Source organism: Cornus florida, unplaced genomic scaffold (assembly GCF_030987335.1).
Source record: "Cornus florida cultivar Cherokee Brave unplaced genomic scaffold, ASM3098733v1 CherokeeBrave_3.0.0_Hap2_Chr07, whole genome shotgun sequence".
Taxonomy (NCBI): Eukaryota; Viridiplantae; Streptophyta; class Magnoliopsida; order Cornales; family Cornaceae; genus Cornus; species Cornus florida.
Genome location: NW_026775577.1, coordinates 80,863,999 through 80,891,226, shown reverse-complemented (window position 1 = coordinate 80,891,226; position 27,228 = coordinate 80,863,999). Strand labels below are relative to the sequence as shown.

The window sequence follows — 27,228 nt, the reverse complement described above, 5'->3', positions numbered from 1 at the left end:
TAATAGCATGGACTAAATTCTATTGAATTGCAAACATTGTAATAAGTTAAACTTATGCATGCTCATTCCATACGAGTAAACTTGTTTACTCACCCCAAAGTTACCTGGTGTTTTTTAGGTAAAGAAGCTTTATTGTGGGATGCACAATACTCTTAGACTTGCTAGAATTCTTGGAGTATTTTTGGTGACATTGAATATGCACTTGTTAGCATATCATGATCCTTTTTGGTGTATAATATAAAAACTTGTATTTATTGTCTAAGCTATGTAATGTGCACTTAAGTGCACCTTTTGTTACTCTTAGGACATATATGTAATGAGGCCAAGGGCCAAAGACATTTGTATGATATGTATGCTAGTTTAACTTAATAGTTTGTTTATGGAATATATGGGATTTCAAAGGTTGAATGGTCATTTTTTGCATATGACATGCCATGAGGCCATAGGCCATTGTAGCGCATCTACTTATTCATTTTACGTATGCGTGCATGTTTACATTTCACAAAATTCTTAAGTTCCAACTTTTGAACTATTTTTGGATGATTTATGAAAATTTAAGCAAAATTCATGCATTGGGGTATCATTTAAAGCTTCATTTTGATTTAGCATGTTTTAGATGCTTGTATAAGGCTAGGGAATGTTTTGAAACTTGTACGGATCAAATGGGAAGCATGCATAGCTTTAGGATTGAGCCAAGAACCTTCTCCATGGATTGCAACAGCTTTTTCTGCTACTACCAGGTCCATCGGTTGGCTGATAACAGTTATCAGCCGACTGATGACTGTTCGAGACCAATTCCAATAGGTTTGCAAATGAAAAGTGGCGTTTTGGTTAGCTGATACTGTTCATCAGCCGGCTGATGATTGAGTTTCAGCTGGCTGGTACTGTACATCAGCTGGCTGATCCTCCCTGGAGCTTGGTTTCCTTTCAGCTTCTTGGACAGATTTCTTGGGTCAACTTCAGAGGGTCATATCTCCTTCGTTTCTGATCCAAATCAGGTCATTCTTGAGCCTAAACTCAAGAGCTTGAAGTTAGATTTCCAATGATACCAACCACACTTAAAAAATCCAACTATAGTAAGAGTTGTTGTAGTTTTAGTGAGATAGGGTCGTGGTAACTTCTAAACGAAGAAGGCCATTTTGTTCTAAATTCATATCTTTTCCGTCCGGACTCCGAATCAGGTGATTCTTAAGTCCATTTTAGTTATTTTTTTGTTGTCTTTCCAATGGTGTGCTTGGTAGCATCCACTTACATTTTAGAAAAGACCGTTTTGCCCCTAGGCTCATTCTTGTCCGTTTTTGAAAAGTCGCTTCCGCATTTGTTTTCTTTTGGTTTTGTGACCTCATTGAGGGTCACATTGGTGTCTGGTAGACATGTAGTATCTCTAAAGATCATTGTTTTACCTTTTGCATCTGTATTATGATTCATTGTTGGATTTATGTTCGGGTCACCGTTGATACACCGGGTTGAATAAAACTTAGGTCGTTACAGACTTCAGCAATCATCCTGCGGCTAATATCCATGATATCCAAATTTTCCAAAGCCCTCCAATAAAACACATGATAACTGTGGGCAAACCTCAGTTATGTGAATACTGACATGTATTTACTTATGTTTTCAGTGATGAATTATGTGAATATATATTAATTTCTGGAAATTAAAAAAAAAAAATTGTTATGAAATTAAAGTTAAAAAAGGGGAAAAAACGGTTGTGAATAAATATGAACGCCATATGTAAATTAATAAGCGTGGAAGAAAAAAAGATTTTTGTAGGACTGATCATCAGATCCTGTAATTAAACACACACGCGAGATGATAACAGAAGGTGCTGTGGCGATGTTTACATATCCGTTAAAATCCCAATATTCTTAGACCACAATCCACCATGAAAGAACCAGAAAATGAACACATTAACCTTTCGAATCAGCTTCTTCAATCACTACTGGACTCGATACAACACACACAGAAATTTCAGAGGCAAGTGATCTTTAATCAGAACCAAACTCGCCGATCTCAAGACTCAACTCGCCGACCTCGCCGATTCACCTCCCAACTCTCTCTCTAGAACTGTTCCATTCTGTCTTCGATACTCTCTCCGACGCACTCTCCCTCTCTAAAGCCTGTCAAAAATTCGACCCTCCTCGAACGCAAGCTCAAGACGCAGAACGACGTCGATTGGGTCTTGGCGAAGTTGGACCAGCACATCAGAGAATCCGATGTTTTGATCAAGAGCAGGGTGCTACACGACGACGTTGTTCTGAGGTCGTCGTCAACATCGAAGAGGGAGTCCATATGAGTTGAGGCTCGGAACTTGAAAACTCAGTTACAGATTGGGAGCATCGAGTCGAAGAACTCGGCGTTGGACTCGCTGCTGGGGTTACTTCAGGACGACAAGAATGTGTTGATTGCGATGGCGTAAGGGATCGTCTCGGTGCTCGTCGAGCTTGACGCCGGAGGTCAAAGAGAAGACCGCCACGACCGTTGCTAGGGTCTCGGTTGTGGATTCGAGCAAACACGTCTTGATTACCAAATGATTGTTGCTTTTGAATCATTTAGGGCAACAAGGAAAGAGAAAGTAAGGGGGTAACTAGGACAGAGAAATAAAGTGGGATGGATTTCAATCATTATTTTGAAATTTGAAATAAATTTTTTTTTTTTTTTTTTTGATGAAGTTTGAAAAAGAAAGTACAAGGAGTTAATTTTTTTATTTGTTAACTTTATGGTAGGAGCTGACTTGAAAAGTTGGAAAAATGTCATACTTTTTATTGGATGGGAATAGCATGTTGGCATGCTGATGGGGTGCCTAATATTGTCTCTCACCGGAGATGATTTTTATCCACCAGACAAATCATCAACTAATGATTAAAAAAAATGGTTGACGTGGCAAATTCTAACCAAGTGGGAGAGAGAACAGTAATGGGACGATTTGGATCCGGCAAAGGTATACAGTCACATATAACCACAAGACATTTGAGCTGTCTCACTCCGTCTCTCCAGTCGTAGGAAGGCAACCCCTAATTTCACACTGTGACTGCGTTTCCTTCTTTAATGGCGCACATTACATTGTCTGCTTCCCCAATATTTGCACGTTTCAATAGTAATTTCTTTCTCTTGCGCTGTTTGCTATTCGAATGGTTCATAATCTACCAGTCTTCAAGACTATATATATATGTATAAATTAGAAACGTGATCTTCCATAATTCCATTTCTTTCTTTGCAGGGATTTCAGGAGGAGCGAAGCAATGGGGTAAAGTATTTGTTGGTTCAAATATTAATAAATCAGTGATGAATTCATTGTTATTCGCAAGCATTCCAAGGAATGGATTGGGCGTTATTAATTTTGGTTCTACGGGAAAGGATGGGAACAATGTGTTGATAACTGAAGGTGAAACAGCGGTGCGGTCTTTTAAATGGCCTGATAAAAAGGTCAGACACCCGTGTGATTTTTTTTCTTAAATTCATCGATTCTTTTTGCGAAGGGCCAACTTTATGCATCTGCTTATATTTTTGCTTAGTGGTTCTCTCTTACTGGAAATTGTTTATAGACTGAACAATTTTATATAATGATTTATACTAAAAGACACGTCACATAATGAACCTATCAAAAAATGTCACACTATATTAATTTAATTTATGATGAAAATTAAGTAGTAAATACATTAATTTCAAAAATACGTATATGAAGTCCAAATTATGTTAACAAGAAATGATATTCTAGCTATGTTTGATTGAACTATTTTTTTTTTTTCCATTTTCAATTTTAGGGCACCGATTCGGTGCTCCAAACACAACATCTGTTTTGTTGGACAAATGTTTTTGATACTGTACTAGCCTTCCGGATTGGTCAGGTTGATTTCATTACATGGCACTGAGTTTTTTTCTATTTTTCTGATAAATAAGATTGCATTAGAAAGCTTTCAAATGGGGAATGCAGCCTGAAAAGCTACACAAGCCAAAAAAGCCACTAAACTCTGAGAGAATCCAAAAAACCACTAAACTCTCCCCATGGAGTTACAATTTCTCCACAAAACCCAACAATAAAGAGAACAAAGAAGAGTGGCCTCCTTTCCATCAAAGGATCTCCTATTCCTTTTTGTCCATAAACACCACCAAAAAAATCAAGGTGTTACCCACCAAAAGTCGTGGGCTTGGGCATCCACTGTACAAGTTGTACAACCTCTCAAAGCCTCAATCAAACCGGTAAATCAAAAGATGATTGACCGTTTCTTCACCTCTCTTGCACATACAACAACAATTAACAATAATTTGATTCCTCCTTCGTAGTTCGTAGGTTGTCCAGAGTAAGAATTTTCCCTTGAACAACTGTCGAGGCAAAAAAGCCACCTTGGGGAGGCCTTAGATCGCCACATTACCTTCCACGGTAAAGAAGGCCCTGGACCATCCATGAGACACCTGTAGAAAGACCTAAGAGCAAATCTCCCGTGGAAGGGACTAGACACAAGAATCTATACCCTCTTCCACAATCTCCTCACGGTAAAGCAATTCCAAAAACAAAAAAACATCCTCCAACTCCCAATCCTTGAAATGCTTCGAAAATTGAACATCCCAGGTTGTGCTCCCGTTATCAAGCCGCTAAAAGTCAGCCACCAGGGCGTCTCTGTCTGCCACAATCCTGAAAAGTCAAGGATAAATGCGAGCCAGAGAGCGATCTCCACACCAAATGTCTTTCCACAGTCGGATTACCCTCCCACCCCCCGCTCTGAATCTATTATTTTAAATATAAATATTAGATATGTATTTAATTTTCAATACTAAATATGTAAATTATATAATTTTACAAAGTGTAATTTAAAATTGCAAGATTTGCAAATTTTGTAAAAATATACAAATACAAATTACTTGTATTTGTACTTGCATTCACAAATATTTAATACATGTATTTTACATTTAGGCTAATTACATTTCAAAATTAATTGTCATACAAATTAATTTTGCTAAATCCAGATTAATATACTAACTTTAGAAACTAAAATAATGTTATTAACCTAATTTGACAAATGGACTTGCAAAACTAAAAATGATTGAATTTGTAAAATATGTGTACTTATTCCATTAAATATATGATCAGGGATAGTTATTAGTTAATACTTCAAGCAATAAATAACACTAGCCCCCACCCCTCAACCTCCTTCCATCTTCACTAGTCCGTGGTTATAAAGTACGCCTAAAATATAAGGTATTTAACATTCTTTGAAAAGTTCTGATAATATAGAGGCTAAAGCATAAAAGATAAAAAGTGTAAAAATTATCAAGCGAATGTATTTACTTGATCTTTTTATGCTTATTACTACTTTGAAATTGTTAAAAATCACAAAAATAAAATGAGAAGGATTTTTCTAGCAAATGGTTTCATATATATATATATATGCCCCTCTTTATTAGATCTTTTTGTAAGGATAATATTTTCATGTTGATGAATTCCGTTTTAGAGTTATGTTTATTATGTGTGTCTTGGGGTTCATGAGTTTTTGGTGGTCACCTAGCCAATGAAGATAGCGTTCAAAATTAGGATTAAAGTAGGGAGATGGATGTTAGATCACATTATCTCTACAATGTGCTTCATGAGATTCAATCACTTAAGGAAAAGGTAAGGGAGACCTTACAAAACTTAGGAAATAGGTTGGTAAACATTTAGATAATTTGGACCACCTTTGACCTAGGTTTTGAATATGGATAAAATTCATATTTTTGGCCTAGATGATTTGGAAAATTTCAAAAAGGTTTTAAAATGATTTAAACAGTGGAAATATGTTTGGAAACCTTAGAACATGATTTGACTGGGTATTAATCAATACCTATATAGAGTGTTATATTCAGGCAAAATATGACATATATGTCATTCCAGAGTCATAACTTTTTTCGTATTTGGAGGTTAGTTATAATTTTTATATAAATAGAAAGTAGACTCAATAACCTTTCCTATGGTATATTATATGCCCAATTTCAAGTTCATTTGACCACTCAATAAATTTTGTAAGTGAGGTCTTCCGTGTAATCTCCGAAAAATTTCTAGAATAAAGTTGCACTGTTGGAACTTTTACTTGCAATGGCCTAACTTTTTGCTTGCATTGGTCTAATTTTTATATGGTCAGAAAGTATTCTCGATAAGCTTTCCTACGATATATTATACGTACAATTTCGAGTTCGTTTGACTACTCAACAAAGTTCAGAAGTTAGGTCTAATGCGCATTCTCCAAAAAATGTTTAGAATAAAGTTGCACTGTTGGAACTTTAACTTGCACAAGTCTAACTTTTTTCGGAATGAATATGCTGTTAAAGTTGAAGAGAGAAATAGAAAATGAAGCACGCACAAAGCCAAAAGGGCTACATTATCTTTATTTATTATATTCTCTCTTAATCTTTGTATACAATGGATCACCTCTATTTATAGAGAAAAGAATAGAGGTGATAAATATAGAAAATACATTAATGAAATCAATACCATAAATCACTTCAATCAATATTCTATTGTTGGCTAAAATCTCTCTTATTATATTCTCATATCAAATATTTTGTCAAGTTTTAATTTAAGGAGGAAAGAAGGGAAAAGGAAACATAATATAATAAATATGTATAATATATATATATATATTATCTCAATATTCTCCCGCAAAGTCAAAGATGGGTTTCTCAAAGCCAACTTGAGTTTGGAGATTAAATCTTGAAAACGATGGTGCAGAGAAAAACATCTGAAAGGTCAGAACAATACCATGGAAATGGCCGGAACAACACCGGAAAATAGTTGAAAACGGTGGTGGAGCAAAAAGCATCCGAAAGGCCGGAACAACGCCGAGGAAATGGCCGGAACAACACCGGGGAAATGGGTCGGAACAAAGCCGAGAAATGGGCCAGAGCAACACTGGGAGACATCCGGGTAATCCATCTGAAAAATGAAAAAGATTCGGAACAAAGCCGGTAAAGGGCTGGAACAAAGCTGGGGAAATGGCCGGAACAAAACCGGGGAAGTGGGTCGGAACAAAGCCAATAAAATGCAAACGATCTAGGATCGTTGCTCTGATACCACGTTAAAGTTGAAGAGATAAATAGAAAATGAAGCACGCACAAAGCCAAAAGGGCTACATCATCTTTATTTATTATATTCTCTCTTAATCTTTGTATACAATGGATCACCTCTATTTATAGAGGAAAGAATAGAGATGATAAATATGGAAAATACATTAATGAAATCAATACTATAAATCACTTCAATCAATATTCTATTGTTGGCTAAAATCTCTCTTATGATATTCTCATATCAAATATTCTGTCAAGGTGTAATTTAAGGAGGAAAGAAGGGAAAAGGAAAAAGAATATAATATATATGTATAATATATATATTATAATATATATATTATCTCAATATATGCACTGGCTTTCACTTGCACAATGTTGGTTTTAACGCATTGTTTACGCTATTCATGTTCGAATCAGACGTGAACTCAAGCAAAATAAGTCCAAAACATTGCTAATTGATTTTGATCATTCTAGGACTTGGATAAGGGTTTCTAAAGTTAGGACCTTTTTGCAAATTTCTATACTAATCGAATGGATAAAAGTACTAATAACAAATTTTAATTGAAGTACGTGTACCTTTTCCGAAGTCCAATGTAGATCCCAATTGAATGCTCCAAGTGTTAAAGATTACCCAAAAATAGCTGCTCGAACTGAAGTAGGAATTCTGTGTTGTTGTTGTTGTTTTTTATTATTTTTTCTAAACTGGTTCTCTGCTGGAACTGTTGAACTGGTTCAGTTCTACACTGATTTCAGAACTAGAATAACTCTGTGCTCGTAACCAAACAGGTCAAATCCTGACACTAATATATATATAAAAAAATATGTTGCTTTCCTAAGTCCCTTTGAGGTTGGAAGGAGAGCAGCGATGAAGAAGAGAACAACGGCTGACCAGCGACGATGGCAAGATTCTGGCGGCGACCTAACAAACTCCAGTGAAAGTGACAATGGCGAGGACTGTGGCTGAGATTATAGCGAGATGCTGTTTTGTTTACTGATCGGTGATGGCGATGGTAAATGCTGGGGATTCCGGCGACCATGGTTGTTGACCTGACACGATTCCGGCAACTGCTTTCTGGCGAAGGCTTCTTTCTGATTTGGCTTCTGAGTTGGGTTGCCGAGATTGAGGCCTGATGGGTTGTCGATTGGTTCTGGGTTTGACTGATGTTACGAGTTTTTTGTCCAGTGGCTAGGGTTTGGTGGTGTGGGGATGGTGACAGCAGCGGACTGTGTATGGGCTGATGGTTTCAGCAACTATGGATGGTTTGGGTTTTGGTGATGATGAAGCAGGTGAACGGCAGTGGCAGACTATGGTGATGTGGGGTTTGCAAATGGGTTGCAACTTTTGGTGGTTGGGTCTGTTGGCTTGGGTTTGGGTTTTGTAAATGTGTTTGGGTTGAAGATGGTATAATGTGCTGGTGGCCGACAGTGGCGTATGAATTTTACAGTTCTTGGTAACGTACGGGTTTGTTTGCTATGAACAGTAGAGTGTGGGTTTGATTGTTGTGAAAATCTATGGAACTTTGCTCTGATACCAATTGATGCAGCAGAGGGTAGGGGTAATTCGAGAACAGAATTCAAGTAAATAAGAAAGAGGTTAAGATAGAGATTGAGAGAGAAATAGAATAAGAATAATAGGGGAAGAAATCAGAATGAGAGAGAAGAGAAGAATAATCAGAATTGAGGGAGAAGAAACCACAATAATTTTTGAATAATAATCAATAATCAATATCAAAAGCTGGCTTTCACAATATCTAAACCAACATATAAATAGGCATCGAAGAAAAACCCTAAAATTCTTATTACCATAAATAAAACCCTAAAATTCAATAATAATTATAAAAGCAAAAGCCCTAATTCTATCTTTCTTCCCACGTCTCCAATAGTAGGCGTGGGCCATATGGACTTCAAATTGTCAGTCAATTTGTTAGTAATCCTCATAAGCCCCATCTAGCTGCAGTTCATCGTATTCTTCGTTATATTCGGGGAACTATGGATCGAGGGCTCTTCTACTCTTCAACCTCTTCCTTGGAACTTCGCTGTTATGCTAATGCTGATTGGGTTGGCTGCTAAGATACACAACGATCTACTACAGGTTGGTGTATGTTTTTAGGGTCATCACTCATCTCTTGGAAGTGCAAAAAACAGCCAACAGCTTCAAAATCATCTGCTGAGGCTGAATACAGGTCTATGTCATCTGCTAGCAGCGAGGTGATATGGCTTCGTAGACTTCTTCTAGAACTTGGAATTCCAATTCTTGGTCCAACTCTCCTCTATTCTGACAACACTAGTGCTATACAGATTGCTCATAATCCCGTGTTTTATGAAATGACCAAGCATATAGAAGTTGACTGTCATTTTATTCGACACCATGTTCTCACAGGTTCTATACAGCTCTGTCATGTTTCGTCTGAGAACCAACTTGCAGATTCATTCACAAAAGCCTTACCTCACCTCGTCCACGTAATGAATTTCTAACGACCAAATTAATGCTTGATCAGAATCCGCATCAATTTGGCACCCGGGGGAGAGGGGGGGTGGGTGTGTAAATAGTGACAATAATTATGCCTTACAATTAGGGATTATATTAGCTAACATTGATTTACCCTAAATAAAGTTGCTGTAATTATGGGATTAGATTAGTTGACTTACCTTTTAGATAGCTGCTGTAATTACTACTCCTTGATTGTAGCCACTTTGTTTGACTAACATGCTCATTTCTAGGTTAAACCTAGTGAGGAAAGCCTGGAGTCGTTCGCCTTCTTGTTGTCGCATGGTGAATAAACATGATATGTCCTTCTCAAGTCATAGAGCTTTTGGAAACTTCCCACTAATCCCTTCGGCAGGTGTTTGAACCAGTTGAGCGCCGGTCCTATAAGTCTTGTTGGGAAAACCTTATACATCAGGGCATCATCTTCGGTGTCCAGGGCCATCTTCAGTTGGACCAGATATACATGCTCTGTAGGATCCTTAGTTCCATCGAACAGCGTGAACATCGGCATGGAGAACTTCTTAGGCTTCGGGGACAGGAGGATCTCTTTTGTAAAGGGCGACTCAACCGTTCGAAATGATGTCCGAGCAGCTTTGTTGCTCTCTGGTGGCCCTCTGAGCGTGAGTGCTCAGATCCGACTGGTACATTTCATCGAATGTCTGGTCCGCAGTCGATTCCTTCGGTGCTGGAGGACAAACCTCGACACGTTCCACCTCATCCTTCGGCCCCGTGGATCTACATGGACAAACCCCGTTTGGCCCACTTGCTAGTTGATATCCTTTACTTCCACCCTCTCAGCCTCCACTAGCGGATGAGGGAGTGGAGGCGCATCCCTTCGCTCCATCCCTGACCGGAGCTCAGTGTTCTCCCGTTGCATGGTCTCGATGACTTGCATTAGATCGTCATGCCTGGTTCGCTCGTTCTCGTTACGTTGATGCGAGTTTCCTTCTCTGATCATGGTTCCCGATCAGAGCTGTGTCATGGTTTCAGTGTTGAAATCGATGGATCTCCTCTTTCGTTTCCCACAGACGGTGCCAGATGTAGGTACAAGAAAATTCCTTTACTATTCTCGGAAAGTTTTTCTTACACCCCAAAGGACTTTGACCTTCTCTCTCTCTCCTTTCCTATTTATATATCTCCTTTATGCCGTAATTTATTTCCTTCTTTCCCAAGTTGATGGTTGATGTGCTTTTTTCTCCCTCTTCTTTGGTCTGAACCGGGCCACCGTACTTCCTTCCTTTTGTGGACTGCTTATTTGTCCAGCCCAATTTTCTCTTCTCACTGGGCTAGAGATTTGGTGCTTAGTCCATTTGGGTGTGGGTTGGGCCGGATTAAGTCCATGAATAATACGGCCCCTTCACTCTCCAAGCATCAATCAAATCCCTCGAAGATCGAGGCATAACCCTTTGGACTCCGAACAAACCAAAAATAATGCTTCAACGGTTGTGAGCCACGGGCAATGAAATGAAAAAGAAGGTTATTCATGGACTCTCCACCCCTCGTACACAAACAATACCAATTCACTATAATCTGTCTTCTCTTTCTTAGATTATCCATGGTCAAAATCTAAACCCATATTGCACTCTAAGCAAAGCATGCCACTATGAGAGGAGCCTTCGAGCGCCAAAACATCTTCCAAGGGAAATTAGAACATGAAAATGGGAGAGGCAAATGAACAAGGAATGGACCTCGAACCTCCCCTGAGGAGAGGGCACCCATATTAGGAATCAGAGCCTCTGCCATCCACCTCCTATCTATACAAAAAATCCAGCAAGCCAGAAACATCGTTCAACTCCCAATCTTGAAAAGAACGCTGAAATCGCACATCCCATGTGAGCCTACCACTATCAAGCCATTAACAGTCGGCCACCAGGGCATGACGAAAATAACACAACTACGGGCGATCGCCACACCATAAATCCTCCCAGAACCGAACATCCCCTGCCATCTCTAACTCTGAATCTAATGTGTTTAGAAAATCAACCCGGTCCTTCCGGATAAATTTCCATACTCCCACACCACCAACAAATCTAACTGGACTAGAGGACCACCCACCTCTCTCCTCTCCAAAACGGCGCAAGATAACCCTCCTCTAGATATGATGCCATTCGCCACCGAATCTCCACAACCACTTACCAAGGAGAGCCTTGTTGAAAGGGACCAGCCTCCTAATGTCAAGACCACCCAACTGAATACGCCTGCAGACTTGCTCCCAACGGACAAGATGATACTTGAACTCCTCCCCCCCGACCGCCTCAAAAGAAATTCTATTGAAGTATCTCAATCCTTCCAGCAACTGAGGAAGGAATCCGGAAGAGAGCTAGAAAGTTTGTTGGAAGACTCGACAATGTATTCTTCATGAGAGTTACCTTCCCACCCTTCAAAAGATACTACTTTTTCCACCTAGCCAATCTTCTCTTAAATCGCTCAATCACAGGATCCCAGCCTCCCACCCTCCTCAATGAAGCATCCAAAGGCAGACCCAGATAAGAGATAGGGAAGGAACTCACCCCACACCCGAAAACCGCAGCAAGAGAAGCAACATATTGAACCTCCCCCACAAGGACAAGCACACTCTAAATTCATTTGCTGTAGGCCGAAAAGTGACTTTGAGTATAAAAAGTCAGTAATGGCCTTATATTATAATAATATATTATATTGCATTTTATACAAGAAAGTGCAAAATTGTCAATTTATAAAATTTGGTCACTAGTTGTGCCAGAAAGAAAGCACTAGGGGTTTTGTTGAGCATACGCCCCAAATCTCAGGGGAGGTCAAAGTAATAAACGCTCAACGGCCTACCTATGTTTAATTTGTCCGTACCTCAGGGGAGGTCAGTGTTATTTACCCTTTAAGTTATGCACTTCCTTTGTGAAAGGAAATAGTATAACTTGTCTAAGCCATTGTAGAATAGTGGTTAAGTGCCAACATGGAATCTAAAGATAAGGAGTGGGCTTTTAGGTTCCATTTCATATTGAAAAAATGAATCAGAAACTTAAGTAGAGCTTTTGCATGTCAGATTTCATGTGTTAGCATTTGTCATTTTTGTTCTTGTTCTCATGAGTGGGGATCCTCTATTGATTGCATGGACATATACATATATTTGCATTTCATTTATATATGTATAGAATGATTGCACATGATATGACGTAACCCTCACCTTTTGCATAAACCCCACCCTAGATGAATGCTGAATTTGGTTCCATGTTTCTAGATCATATCAAGAAGTATTAGGAATAGGAGTTTATAATGATGTAACGTAAGCCAGAAGAACCAACTAGATGTTACCATGTTAATAAGCTATCTGGCACCTTCATTCTGTGGATAATTAGTCCAATACGTGAGTTTATAACGATGTAGTAGTGTACCCCAGTCTTGCCCCTGTAGTGTTGGGCCACTTATCTGGCTACTCTTTTGAATTAGAGATGTCTGTTCTTATTGATATATCATACCATGGGTTCCTCTATTGAGGGCATTATCTATCACAGTTACTGAAAAGTATTACTTCATCATATGGTGATAGTTTCTGGCTACATGTTTCAACCTTGAATTTTCATGAACTAGTTTAAAATATATCTTCACAAGATGGAAATTTGAAATATATCATTTTTCCCCCTGAATCATATGAAATATATCTTGTAATATTGACAATTATAATAAGCTTTTTACTACGTAAATTTTCCCTTTCTGCAATTCTTTTCGCAAATTCACTTGGTGGCTATCTCTTGTATGCATGCATTTTAGATGATGGTAGTTTCTTAATATTTTTTGTTACATTCTTAAATCTGAACAGAGCATTGATTTGAGGTTCTTTCTGTTGGGTGGATATTTTTGTGTTTCCGTTCAAGAAGACTGCATTATGTGCTCCTATAACTTTGGTTTTACAAATACAGTGTTGAAAACTTTACAAATAGAGTGATCATATGTTGAAATAATTGTAGTATTTTGCTCACAGAGGCCAAGAGTATGCATACTAGGTGGTGGATTTGGAGGTCTTTATACTGCCTTAAGATTAGAATCACTTGTATGGACGGATGACAAGAAACCTCAGGTAAGCTTTATTTACATGTGAACTTTTATATTTCTTATTCTTCTGACTAATTAACTTCTCAACTAGGTTGGACAGTATTTCTTTCATATGCTATTAGCATTCTTATGAATAATTTTATTTGCTGTTAAACAATCGCAAACTTTCTAGTTCGCATATTTTTGGATACATTGCTTCTTTTTTTTTTATTTATTATTTTTTAAGTAAGAGTATATTTCAAAGAAAAGGTCCCATGGACCCAAGGAACCCAAAAAATCAACAATCTCCTCTATAGATTTACAATTTCAAAGCCCCAATGGAAGATTCATCCACTTCGAAAGATCTTCTATTCATCTCCTTCCAAACACACCACAAAACACAAAAGGGTACCGCCCACCAGAAATCACAAGCGTTGAAAGTCTCCGTGGTTTTCATCCCGGTTGGTCGGATATCTTCCAACAAGCCAACAAGGGTTTCTACGCTCAAAAACCCGGTGTCATCTCTCAAACTCTACTTTACTCGCTTTACTTTATTGTTTATATTTTTGTGGTTGTGGATTTGCAATTGATAATCATTTTGGGTAATTACTCAATCACAAAAATCAAGCAAGTTCACCTATTCACCATCTAGGTCATTAGAGCACTGTTATCAACTTAATCAACATAACTGCTTCCGCACTGCGCTACTCACGCAAATTACCTAACACCGAAACAATGTATATTCTTGACACCTGACCTCAACTCCATATTTGCAAACAATGCCACAATTTGAATTCATGCCATCAAACATGTTTGGTCTTAATGTTATCCTTTGACAATTTTTCCTTTATCTTAATGAGTATGGCATATAGACAATCTTCACCCGGTTTTTGTTTTAGTTAAAGGAGAGAATATTTTAGTTTTCCCCTTTAGTTTGGGCTTACGCAGCTAATCCCTCTGCCTCCTTTTCGCTCAAAACAAAGACACAAATGTTATCACCCCAGTAACTTCCGAAAAAAGATGTTACCACTCCAGTGTTTATGTCATCATGACACCTTGCTTAGGTGCATTATGCCCTTGACAAAATTTGCTGATTTTCACTTTAATGCTTCCATCACATCACAAGCTTTTCATGTCAAATGTCTCAAGTGCTGGAATATTTTGACTTTAACAATTTAGATGAGCTTGTGTGTGGTTGGAAAAGAAGATTTTTTGGTGAAAAGAACTAAATTTTATTACCCAGGAAAGAAAGATTTGTAACAAGCCCAACTAGGAAAAAAAGAACAAAGATTTGTGACAAGCTCAATGTAGGACTGTTGGCAATAAAGAGACCAACTTCTTACAACCTGAGAGATTTCACACCTTTACTAGGGTAACAAACTTGATCACCTCCTAAAAAGCTGGAAGGAATAGGTTGTGTAATTTCTCACAAAAGCCTAAGATATGGTGAAGAAGGTCTATGGCCATCCCTCACACTCTGAACATTCTGCGAAGTGATGGTATACATACTTGGAGAGACTCATTGTCAACTGTTCTCGAAAAATTGTAGAACAAATTGAACTGGCATCATATGCAATTTTGGGCACTAGCCATAGACACAGGTTATAGAAGAACTTCAAAGAAGTAAACAAACATTATGTTGGTTACTTCAATGTCATAAATTATGCTGGCCACTGTTCGATAATTCAATTTCTGATAACGTGATATTGATTCAAACTGGGACCAGGTGCTTCTTGTTGACCAGTCTGAGTGCTTTGTTTTCAAGCCAATGTTATACGAGCTTCTGTCTGGAGGTAGGGTTGTATATTGGGTTTAAAAGTGATAGGTTCATTAATTTTTTGTACCCCAATTAGTTTTTACCTTAATGATAATTTACCTGATCATGATTTTATTTTGTACCAAAATGCAGAAGTAGATAAATGGGAAATTGCTCCACGTTTCTTAGACTTGCTAGAAAACACTGGTGTGCAATTTTTCCAAGACAGGGTGAAACTTATACATCCCTCTGATCAAATGGGGATGAATGGGCCTACAGGATCTAGCTGTGGAGGATCTGTGCATCTGGGAAGTGGTCTAGTTATTGAGTATGACTGGTATAATTTTATAGCCTCTATTCAACTCTTCTAGTTTCCTATAAGAATGTTTTAGTTTTTTAGTAAACCTGAGATAATTACTCTTCTCTGTTTTATCATATATTGACTTAAGTCACTTAATTAAGCAAATAGGATCTAACAGCAATCCATATGGATATGGTTTGTCATTTCTGAATCTCCATGTCAGCATCTGTATAATTCTGATTCTTAATATTTTATGCGCTTGATTTGTTCTTGCTGATTTTACATTTTTTGGACTTGGGCAGCTAGGTTGGTACTTGCTTTAGGAGCTGAAGCCAAACTAGATGTTGTACCTGGTGCATTAGAGTTTGCATTGCCTTTCTCTACTCTGGAGGATGCATTGGTTAGTACTTGAACATAGGAAAGCTAAATTATTCAGTGATATCTTTGGGTGGTCGTAATTAGCATCCATTTAAATTTATTTATTACTGCATTTACATCTTGATATTGCTGTGTTGCAGAAGGTTGATGAGAAGTTGAGAACATTGGAACGGAAGAACTTTGGTAAAGACTCTCCAATCCGTGTGGCTGTTGTAGGATGTGGTTATTCTGGAGTGGAGTTAGCTGCAACAGTAGCAGAGAGACTGCAAGATAAAGGAGTTGTACAAGCAATTAATGTGGATACCACAATCTTACCAACTGCCCCACCTGGTAACAGGGAAGCTGCCCTAAAAGTACGTAATCTGCCTCTATGTATAATGAGAGTTGGTTCAAAATGTGAAATGACACTGTTAATAAAACTAATTCTCCTTGCTGCAAAATTATGATGCCCATTAGTTTTTCTTTAAAAAGTTGTGTTTTAAATTCCCAACCTTGTCGAGTCCAACAATATTTGGAATATCAATTCATCCCCTAATTAGAATAAAATTCTATGAAGTGTGGATACCTCCCGAAGAGGTGCCATGGTTGTACTGGACAGTGTATAATACATTAATACATTGGACACACTTGGACATATGTCAATAATGTCCAGAAACATCCCTAATTAATTATTCTTATTCTTATTATTACTATTAATTTTTTGATAAGTAAGATTTCATTAAACAGCCCTCAAAAGGGGAGCGAACCCAAAGAAATACAAAGACGCCCAAAGTGACACTATAATTTCAAACTATCCACATCAACTCCAAAAGATGATCTAAAGATTTACAATTTGTCCCATTGACCCAAAAGAATAAAGAAGTATGTTGTATTTGAGAGACCAAATAGGTGACTCCTCTCCATCAAAGGATATCCTATTTCTCTCATGCCACAAACCCCACCATAAATAGAGGGGGGTGGCCCTCCACGCATCCCCGACTCGGCTTTCCATTATACACCCTCTCCAACCCTCAAGCAAATCAACCGTGGAAGCGGGAAGCACCCAGCAAGTCAAACTTCTTAGATGCATGCTATGCCAAGTGTCCAAAGTATAATACAAGTGTCATCACATACGCATGCAACTAGACTCAACATGTCTCTTGCCTGCCCACCCCTCACGTGCATTAAGTAAAGCTTTTTCTAGAAAGCTTTTAGAATTACTAAATTATGCATCTTCCTTGCACATATGTTATAGACAAGTGTTTTTGTAGAGATATATATAGTTGTGTTGTGGTCCCTTGTGCCATGTGTCCTCCATGCACCTTTATTTGAGACAAATGTGCAATATGTATAATATACCTCAAAATCACTTGTCTTCATCTTTTTCCTTGACAATTGTCATGCACACACGCACACTTGTATCCCAAATCACATGCCCAAGCATGTGTGCTGTACTATATATATATATATATAGCATGTATGCATATATATTATATTCATGTGTTACATTAGAGATCTCCCTCCAACTTTTACTATGTATAGTTCCATATTCCACCTATCTCATTTTTTAAATTTAAACACAAGGGTTGCCAGTAGTAACAATCTCAAGTCCAATTTCATTAAAGTAATGTTTCTAAGATGATCCTACTAAAATTGACTGGAAACATATAAATCATTTCTTGGAATACCTTAAACCCTTAAATACAGATTAACAAAATTTCAGGAAATTTTTTTTTTTTTGATAAATAAAATGTATTAGAAAGCGTTCAAAAGGGGAACGCATCCCAACAGATATACAAGCAACCAAACCAAAATAAAACCCTATGGACCCAAAGAACCCAAAAAGTCCACAATCTCATTTAAAGATATACAATTGCTCACCCTCACCCCACTAAAAAGAGAACTAATAATAGCAAATTTCAGCGCCCCAATGGAGGTTTCCTCCCCATCAAAAGATCTTTTATTGCGCTCTTTCCAAATTCTCCAACAAACACAAAGGGGGGTCACCCTCCAACAGACACGAGCATTTCGCTCTTTACAGGTTGAATAGTCTTGTTCGGTCTTTTTATCTTAGTTTAAATTTATATATATGTTTTTTGATAAGTCAAATAACTAAATTTTATTTTAGATGATTATCAAACGCATTGGATATATATGAATAAAGTAAAAGGCATTTTTTTTTCAAAAGGGGAAAACTTAAACTGGAGAAAACCACAAAGACCTCCATTCACTATGAAATCTGAATGACTATAATGCAATACTTTGACCCAGACCAATGCCTGACCTTGAGCAGAATTGCTTTCTGCAGACACTTTAGTTTAGTGCCTTTAGTGATTTTTGAAGAATAATAATAATTATAAAAAAATCCATACGACCTACTCAACTCCTCCTCTAGGTCAAATTCACCACTCGCATTGTGAGATGTCAGAGCCCCCAGTAATTATTTAGTGCACTTTGACTGGTCAATAACACTTAGTTGAGCTTTTCTACAATTTTGGATTAGTGGTTGTAATTTTCTTTTACTTATGAAAAATAATAAATATTTCTTTTATGATAATGAAATACCTTATTTATATATGCATTGGTGTATTGTTATAAATAATTGATGCAGCGCAAATGCAAGAGGATTTTCTTCAAAGAGTTAGATCCTAAGAAGACTAGAGTGAATTGCATTAATAGGGCAGCATTGTTTATGGGTTGTAAATCTGTTTTAATTTTATGTTTAATGTTTTGCTTGAGCTCTAGTTACCGTATTATTGTCATTTTGGTTTTATTTTGTAAGTCATGTGCCTTTTAAGTGAGTCATGTGACTATTTAATGGCTGTTTTGTCATTTTTTAGCTCTTTATTCTGCTGGACAGATTACTAGCCTTTAGATTATATTTATATGAAGGGCTAGGATTAAATTTTTGCCAGAGCATCCCTTGTGTTTTATAAAAGGGTTGTTCCAAGTTGTTATCAGCAGTTTTGCATATTATCTATATATATTGTTTGCTACTGCAGCTTTTACCTCTCCCTTCTTTGGGATTGAGTTGTGGGTGTTTAAGCTATTTTTAGCTTGAATTAGCTCTTTGTTTTCCCCCCTTCATAATTTTTCTTTTTTTTCATAGCTGATTGCATTAGTTGGTATCAGAGCAAGTTCTGGTCCAGTGGTTTTGTGTTGGGTTATCAGATATCTCTCTTTGGTTTTGCGACATGCCACCAAGGGGAAGAAACCCACTCTCTCAGAACGCAGCTGTTGATCAACAAGTGCTTGCTGTGATAGAAGATCTAAGAAGGCAGATTGAAGCTTTAGCCCTGCGCGTTGCGCAAACCCTAGCCCCTTCTCAAGATGGCGTCGAATCTAAGGAGGACAATCTGGAAGAGGTTTTTGTTAATCTTTTTTGCATAAATGCAACACCCAAACCAGCACCTGTTCCATTTCAAGAATGGTGTTCAGGTGGTGACTTTAAGGTGAAAATTCCTGAATTTGTAGGATATATTGGTGGAGGAGAAGAACAGCCACAAGAAGAGAAACCTATCTATGATAACGATGACGAGTCCAATGACAATATTTTTGTCGATATTGAGGAGCCATGGTTGGAAAAGTTCTATCATGGTTCGGAGAATGATTCAATAAATGATGAGTCAAGGTTGTTCATAATATCGACTACTATAGAACCATTCATTGAGTGGAGTAAGTCTCCAATTTTTTATGAAGAACCACATATTGAATCTTATGAGACAAAAATGTCTACGGATTGGGATCAATTAGAGATTTTTGATAAGGAAGCTACAAAAGAAGAATCTCAACATGAAGGAAGCTATATGAGAATGTGGTGTTAACAGTAGCAATGGAGAAACAGTAAGTGTCTAACCTTTCACCAACGGAATTTTTGCAAGAATACAAGTCTGACTATTGTTTGGTGTCTGTAGATTCGAGCACTGAAAAAAGTTTACATAGCTTGGAAAATGTGTTGGATCATAAAGCTTTTGGATCCATGGAGGTGAAAAATAATGGATTTAACTTTTATGTTATGATTTGGAGTGAATTCGTGGAATGCACTACAACTGTTGGGCGTGTGTTGGAACAAAAATTAAAGTTGATTAAACTTTTTACTTTAGGATACGTGTTCCACTGAATTTTGCAAATCTACCCAATTACAAAGAAATCTAGCAAAATCCATGTTGATTATGAAAATGTGTTCTTTATTAGTATTAGAAGATTATTGAATTTGATTCGAGTTCTGAAAAGAAGAAAGAAGGGATGGAACGCCATGCTCACATTTTTTATTCATCATGGAAATTTGCTTCTAACTTGAGGACGAGATTTCTCACCCCTGGAGGAACCAATGCAGCGCATATGCAAGATGACTTTCTTCAAACAGTCGAAGATCATAAAAAGAATAAATTGAAATTGCATTGATAGGGGCAACATTGTTTATGGATCGTAAATCTGTTTTAATTTTATGTTTTAATGTTTTCCTTAAGCTCTAGTTAGGGTATTATTGTCAATTTGGTTTTCTTTTATAAGTCATGTGCCTTAAGGGCTGTTTTGTCAATTTTTAGCTCTTTATTCTGCTGGACAGAATACTAGCCTTTAGATTACATTTATATGAAGGGTAGGATTAAATCTTTGCTAAGGCATCCCTTGTGTCTTATAAAAAGGTTGGTCCAAGTTGTAATCAGCAGTTTTGCGTATTATCAATATATATTGTCTGCTGCTGCAGCTTTTACCTCTCCCTTTCTTTGGGATTGAGTTGTGGGTGTTTAAGCTATTTTTTAGCTTGAATTAGCTTTCTGTTTTTCCTTTTTCAGAATTATTATTTTTCTTTCATAGCTGATTGTATTAATAATGCTTGTTTTGTCAATTTTGTGACAAAAAGGGGGAGAGATGGTATAATTGATTGATATTTTAAATTATCTTTATGGTGATATAGTGCACCGGATATAATATTGTCTTTATTTTGCAAGTTATTTAGTTGTGAAGAATGCAAGCAAGTAAACGATTGATATATTTTGAGTCTTTATTTTTAATTGCAATTTAGTTTTAATTTATGAAGTTTTCTCACAAAATTGCCCAAGAGGAAGGTTTTTAAGTTAATAGGAATTGACCATGTGAGGACGAGCGCCACTACAATACCAAGTGAACTTTGGCATGAGAACACAAATTGAGATAGGCTGGTCAATGTCCCGTCACAAGGTATGCGAAGAGATTGGCAGGATGGAAGAAGCAATACTTGTCTAAGGGGGGGAAAGTAACGCTTATTAAGAGCACTTTATCGAGCCTTCCCACTTTTATTTTATTTTTTTATCTGTGTTCCAAATTCCATGCTCTGTTGCTGCTAGGATTGAAAAAATTCAAAGGGATTTCCTTTAGGGCAGAAGAGGCGAAGAGTTTAAGTATCACCTTGTTAATTGGGAACAAGTTTGCAAGCCCATGAAGATGGGTGGTCTTGGTATCAGAAGATTGATTCCCTTTAATCAAGCTCTTTTGGGTAAATAGTTGTGGCGGTACGGGAGGGAAAGACATCATCCTTGGCAAAGGCTTGTCTCCTGCCGGTATAGGGAAGATAGTGGTGGTTGGGCTACCCGTCCGGTTTCTCACATGGGAGGAGTAGGGGTGTGGAAATCCATTTGAAAGGGATGGGATGCTTTCTCTTCTCATATCAGATTCAAAGTTCGTTATGGCAGATGTGGTCGTTTTTGGGAGGATCTTTGGTATGGAGACCAACCTTTATCTAGTTCATTTCCCAGATTATACGGTATTGCAGTTGATAGACATGCCTACGTAGCTGACTGTTATCGGCTTGAAGTAGTGGGATTACGTGGGATGTGCACTTCCGACATTCTTTTCAGGATTGGGAGTTGGATGAGGTATGTGTTTTTCTGGATTTGATGTATCGACAGGAGGCAGTTGGTAGAGACAGTGATGATTTGACATGGAGTCCCTCTGCCCATGGTCTATTCGAAGTTCGTTCCTTATTTTAATGTCTATCTAATTTAGATATCGTTGATTTTCTGTGGAAGACCATTTGGCGTTCTATTGCTCCAACTAGGGTGGCATTCTTTGTATAGACTGCTGTATGGGGTAAGATCCCGATGATTGATAATTTAAGGAAAAGGGGTAACTGTTTTGTTAACTGGTGTTGCCTATGCAAACAAGATGGTGAGTCAGTTGATCATATTCTCATGCATTGTCCTATGGCGAGCGATTGTTGGAATCTTATTTTTGGTCTGTTTGGTATGCATTGGGTTATGCCTCGTCATTCTAAGGATTTGATTCATGCTTGGAGAGGATGCCGAGTGAGAAGTGGTGTCTGCGATTACTAGAGAATTTACCACATTGTGTTTGGTGGTGTATATGGAAGGAGAGGAATAGTAGAATGTTCGAAGGGAAAGAGTTGTCCACGGCGACGCTGAAACTTCACATCATCCGCTCTCTTTTTAGTTACATGAAGAGGAAGTCTTGTTCCTCTTCCAATGATTTAATTATTTTTTTGGATTCTTTGGGGCCTTAGACCCCGGTTCCACTTTTGTATAAGGGACGCGTTCCCCTCTTGAACGCCTTTTTATTTAATTATTACTTATCAAAAAAAAAATGTCCCGTCACAAGGTGCACAATGCGTTGGTCTATATGTGTTTGGCTAGAGTGTTGGGCAAAACCTTGGGCCCGTGACAAGAAATTTGATTCCACATATAAAGGGAGCTTTCATTTTCTTCTTCAGTCTCAGTGCATCCAATTATGGAAGATTTTCTCTTCATTTAGAGAGCTCAGGTTTTATTATAATTCTAAATTCTCACCTTTCATTTGCAATGTGACATTCATAGGTATCAAAAAAATTATTGTTTTTTGCTATTTGCCACCAGGTTCTTTCATCCAGGAAGGTTCAACTATTATTAGGTTATTTTGTCCGTTGCATTAAAAGTGCTGGTGAATTCAGAACTTCAAACAAGGACGGGGAAGCAGATTATGACTTAGCAGCAGTTCATGATGCTGAAAAACTAATTCTGGAGCTGCAGCCTGCTGAAAGAAGCTTACAAAGTCAAATTCTGGAAGCAGATTTAGTGTTATGGACTGTTGGCTCTAAACCTCTACTTCCTCAATTAGAACCCTGTGATAAACCTCATGAGCTGCCTCTTAATTCCAGGGGACAAGCAGAGACAGATGAAACTCTGAGTGTCAAGGGTCACCCACACATATTTGCAGTTGGTGATTCTTCAGCATTAAGGGACTCGAACGGAAGGATACTTCCAGCCACAGCACAGGTATAATAAATACAAATATCCTAATATTTAGGGGGAAAAAAAAAAAATCCTAATATTATGGGTGATGCATTTTTGTTGATATCAGCTAGGAACTTTCCTGGTCCCTTCCATAGTTATATATATGTTGTCACTTTTTTATCACTCCTCGTTGATGATGTGTTCTCATATTCTTCCAGGTTGCTTTCCAGCAAGCAGATTTTGCCGGTTGGAATCTATGGGCTGCAATCAATAACAGGCCTCTGTTGCCATTTAGGTTGCAAACTGAAACACAAATTCAATTTTCTGAAGCATTCCTTTTCAGAAATAAATTAGTATTTTACTTATAAAAAAAAAAAAGAAATAAATTAGTATTTTCATGGCAATCAAAAACATGGTTTGAAGCATATAGGTCTTGTCTCTACAAAGTACTGGTGTGATTCAGTATTCTTAACTCTTATCCCATGATATGCTGCATATGCTATGAGTAATCGACTAAAAACTGAAAGTAATATAAAAAAGCAGGAGTAACTGTGGCACACCTTTTAACAACTACATATATTAGACAAAAATATGTTACTTGCGAGACTAAAGTGCCTCACAAGGACATATTAGGCCATTCCATTCGTTTATAATGCATAACTTTTTTACATTTATTTGGATAGGTAAGATACACACCCAACTCATGTGCCCACACTGACTATTGCTCCAATAGGGACTTCAACCCTCTTTAACCTTCCATGGGGAAGAAGGAGATACCATTTGAGCTAAATGCTCGGTTGCATATTGCATGGTTGATCAGAGTTTGGGTTTTTTTTTAGGTAAATAAAGTTTGGCCAAGTTGCTGAACTTTCTTTATCATTTTCCTTACTATAGACCTACCTCATTGACTTTTTTGTTTTGTTACAGCTACGAAATTCGAGATTTAGATATCAGGATGTTGGGAATTGTGTCTCAAATTCCTACTCTAATTAGGTTTCTATTTTAGAGTTGTATTAAGAAATTTCTTGTTAAGCAAGTTTTGGGCCCTAAGAAATTGTAATCCTTGTCGAATTAGGTTTTGCACTCTATAAATAGGTACGTAGGTTATGAGTTGAGACTTATGAGATTGAGAAAGATGTAGTTTCATGAGGGAATTGATGGTGGAGGTAGTTTATGGATTGGTAGAGTGCCAAAAACACCGGCGGCACTGGTAGTGAGGAGATAGGCTTGTGGAGTGATACATGGTGAAAAAACATGTACGTGGTGTTGGTACTCTACTACTATAATATCTCTACGAATCATAGTAGAATCTCTTCTCATTCGTGGATGTAGGCCATCTTGGCCGAACCACGTCATACCCTGTGTTTGTGTGTGATTGCTTTGTTAGCTTTCATTGGATCTTGGTATCCGTGCATTTTTGCTGTCCTAACACATAAATATATTGATGGTACTTAAATGGAATTACATTCACAAATTTAAACAATATATAATGAACTCTAAGTTTAAAAAAATAAAATTTGTTGTTTCTTAAAAAAATTTCTAACGAAAAAAATACACTAATATTGAGAAAAATCTCCATACTAAAAAACTTAATTAAAAATTTTCTTATGTTGAGTTTTGTGGTTAAAGTCTGTCAAAATAAAAAAGAGTATCCCACTTTTGGAGTGCCCGGAGAGATATGTTTTGATAAAAAGCAAAAAAATAAAAAAAGAAATAAAAAGTAAAAAAAAAAAAAAAGGAAAATAAGTTGTTACTTTATATTAATAAGTAGTTCATTGTCGTCAGTGCATATTTTCATAGTGACACCTGTTGTCAATACTGAGCCATAACCATAAGCAACTTATAATTAATGCATTTTTTTGTGACACCTAATTTATGATTAAATGAGGTTATTCAGTTTCTCAGAATCTAGGATTTTTAATTAATAGGCCATATGTTAGGATCCAAACCAATGAAGGAGATCCATCAGAACATCTTGTGTTAAGAGAGGTTGAACTACTAGTTTATGTGGCAAAAACTGCTTCTCATGGATCATGCACTGACATATCAGATCTTCTGAGATTTGTGGTATAATCTATGCTCTTGATAATGATGGCTGCTTCACTATACATTTCAATGTGGTTAATGGTTGTGTATGTTGGAACCATGCACAAAAATTCCCATTTATATCATCTGTTGATGTCTGTAATGTTTTATAACTTGAATTGTTTATTTTATGTGCATAGGTTGTCCAAAATTCAAGTCTATTTTTGTAGCCTTAAGAATATTTATTACCGACACGAGTTTGCCTGTGCTCATGTTTTATCTTCATACTACAATGTATGTGCACTGAATAGAATTTATAACAATATGTATCATGAGATATGATTAATCAAGATTGCTATGTTCTCATAGGCTTTGGTGCTACATTATATGTTTGTGTGTGGGGGGGGGGGGGGGGGGGGGGGGGGGGGGATGTGCTCATGTGTGGGTGTGCTTGTGTATGCACCTGATATGTTTGTGCAAAGGTCTTTGGACATAATCTTTAAACGCAGTTCAATGTTTCCCAGGAAGAAACCACCTAGCCCAAATGTAATATTGGTGCAACAGTGATTGGAGTTTGAAATAGTTTTCTAGTGCTAGTTAGTGTTAGAGACCTAGTATTTCAAGAAATAACTAAATATATGTGCATTAGATTAGTTTTAAACAAGCATCAATGGTGTTTTAACTATTCCAGTTCGGTTGCCAGATTTCAGAATTTAGGTGAGATGATGATTCTTGGGAGAAATGATGCTGCACTCTCACCAAGTTTTGTTGAAGGGCTGACCTTGGAGGGTCCTGTTGGTCATGCTGGTAAAAATTGACCCACCCTCTTGGATTCATTTTAGCCCCTTTCTTTTTTCATCACATTTTGATTTTTCCCTTCATTCTATGGTTTCGTGGTGTTGCAGCAAGAAAAATAGCATACTTGATCAGATTACCTACAGACGAGCATCGGCTTAAAGTCGGGATCAGTTGGCTGATGAAGTCTGCTGTAGATTCTGTTGCATCACTGCAGGGTACCCTTACCAAGGTTCTTTCAAGCGGTTAGATAAATTGTTTGTAATCATGTAATTTTCTTCCTATGAGCAGATGAATCTGTGAAAGTAACGATTTGCTTTTTATAATGTAATGGCTCGTACATGCTTTCAATCAATATTTTGATGATATACTAGAAAATTTTGATATGCCATTTTGCCAAGGCCCTGAAGATAGTTGATCAAAGTGGTTATAGATGATTGTTCGTTTTGGCCACATTTTCAAGGGCCATATTGGTGATTGGAACAATGCTTGTCTTCCATACCAGTGAGGATTTACCTTCTCCACACCAGTGATGTGTGGCACAATGGCAAAATGATGCTTGGTTTTTTTTTTTTTTTATTTTATTTTAATATATATTATTTTCTTATTTAATATTATATATATATGAATCTCGACTTTCAGTCTTATATATATAATTCAAAACGGACAAATCCTTCTATCATTGTGAGAATCACTAGTATGGACGAGGATCCTCTTCATCATGTGGAGCCAAGTATTGTTTACTTGATTGCAGATGGGGAATGACATAAAAGAATTTGAATGGGTAAGTTCATTTTTTCTTGGCTCAGCTTTGCGGATTGAAATTTAGAATGGTCAAGGAAGATGAACTCACTCTCACAGTGTCGCGCGCGCGCACACACGTATGTATATATATATGTGTGTGGTTTAACTTTAGAAGGATTGCGTCGGTTTCATGTAATAATCCATCAACCCTGGAGCCATAAACAGTGTAGCTTGCAGCCCAATCTGCATTTTTAACTCCTGAAAGGAAAACAAGGAAAGAGGAGACAATTTATATGAAAGGATAGGTATAGTGGAATATCAGAGGGGGAGAGATGATTTTAAGGAAGGGACTTGGATCCTCTAAGTAAACTATTCTCTAAGTTATCTTAAGTTGAATTCGCCGCAAATTGACACGTGACATTTTAAAAGAGAAACACCATCGCGACTTATTTAAGATGGGAATAAAGAGGGGAGGGGGAAGATTTTTTTTGACAAATATGAGGGAGAGAAAATGACG

The 27,228-nt window shown here is 37.4% G+C and overlaps 1 protein-coding gene across 1 annotated transcript; it reads left to right on the top strand.

The window, feature by feature from the left end:
- Positions 1 to 2,916: 2,916 nt before the first annotated feature.
- Positions 2,917 to 26,453, top strand: LOC132267339 (alternative NAD(P)H-ubiquinone oxidoreductase C1, chloroplastic/mitochondrial). Its single transcript, XM_059768492.1, has 11 exons — positions 2,917 to 3,097; positions 3,221 to 3,426; positions 13,479 to 13,574; positions 15,255 to 15,321; positions 15,438 to 15,621; positions 15,892 to 15,985; positions 16,104 to 16,316; positions 22,791 to 23,189; positions 23,366 to 23,442; positions 25,876 to 25,979; positions 26,078 to 26,453. The coding sequence occupies exons 1-11, from the start codon at positions 3,049 to 3,051 to the stop codon at positions 26,215 to 26,217; spliced, it is 1,629 nt and encodes a 542-aa protein (XP_059624475.1). The 5' UTR covers positions 2,917 to 3,048; the 3' UTR covers positions 26,218 to 26,453.
- Positions 26,454 to 27,228: the final 775 nt, after the last annotated feature.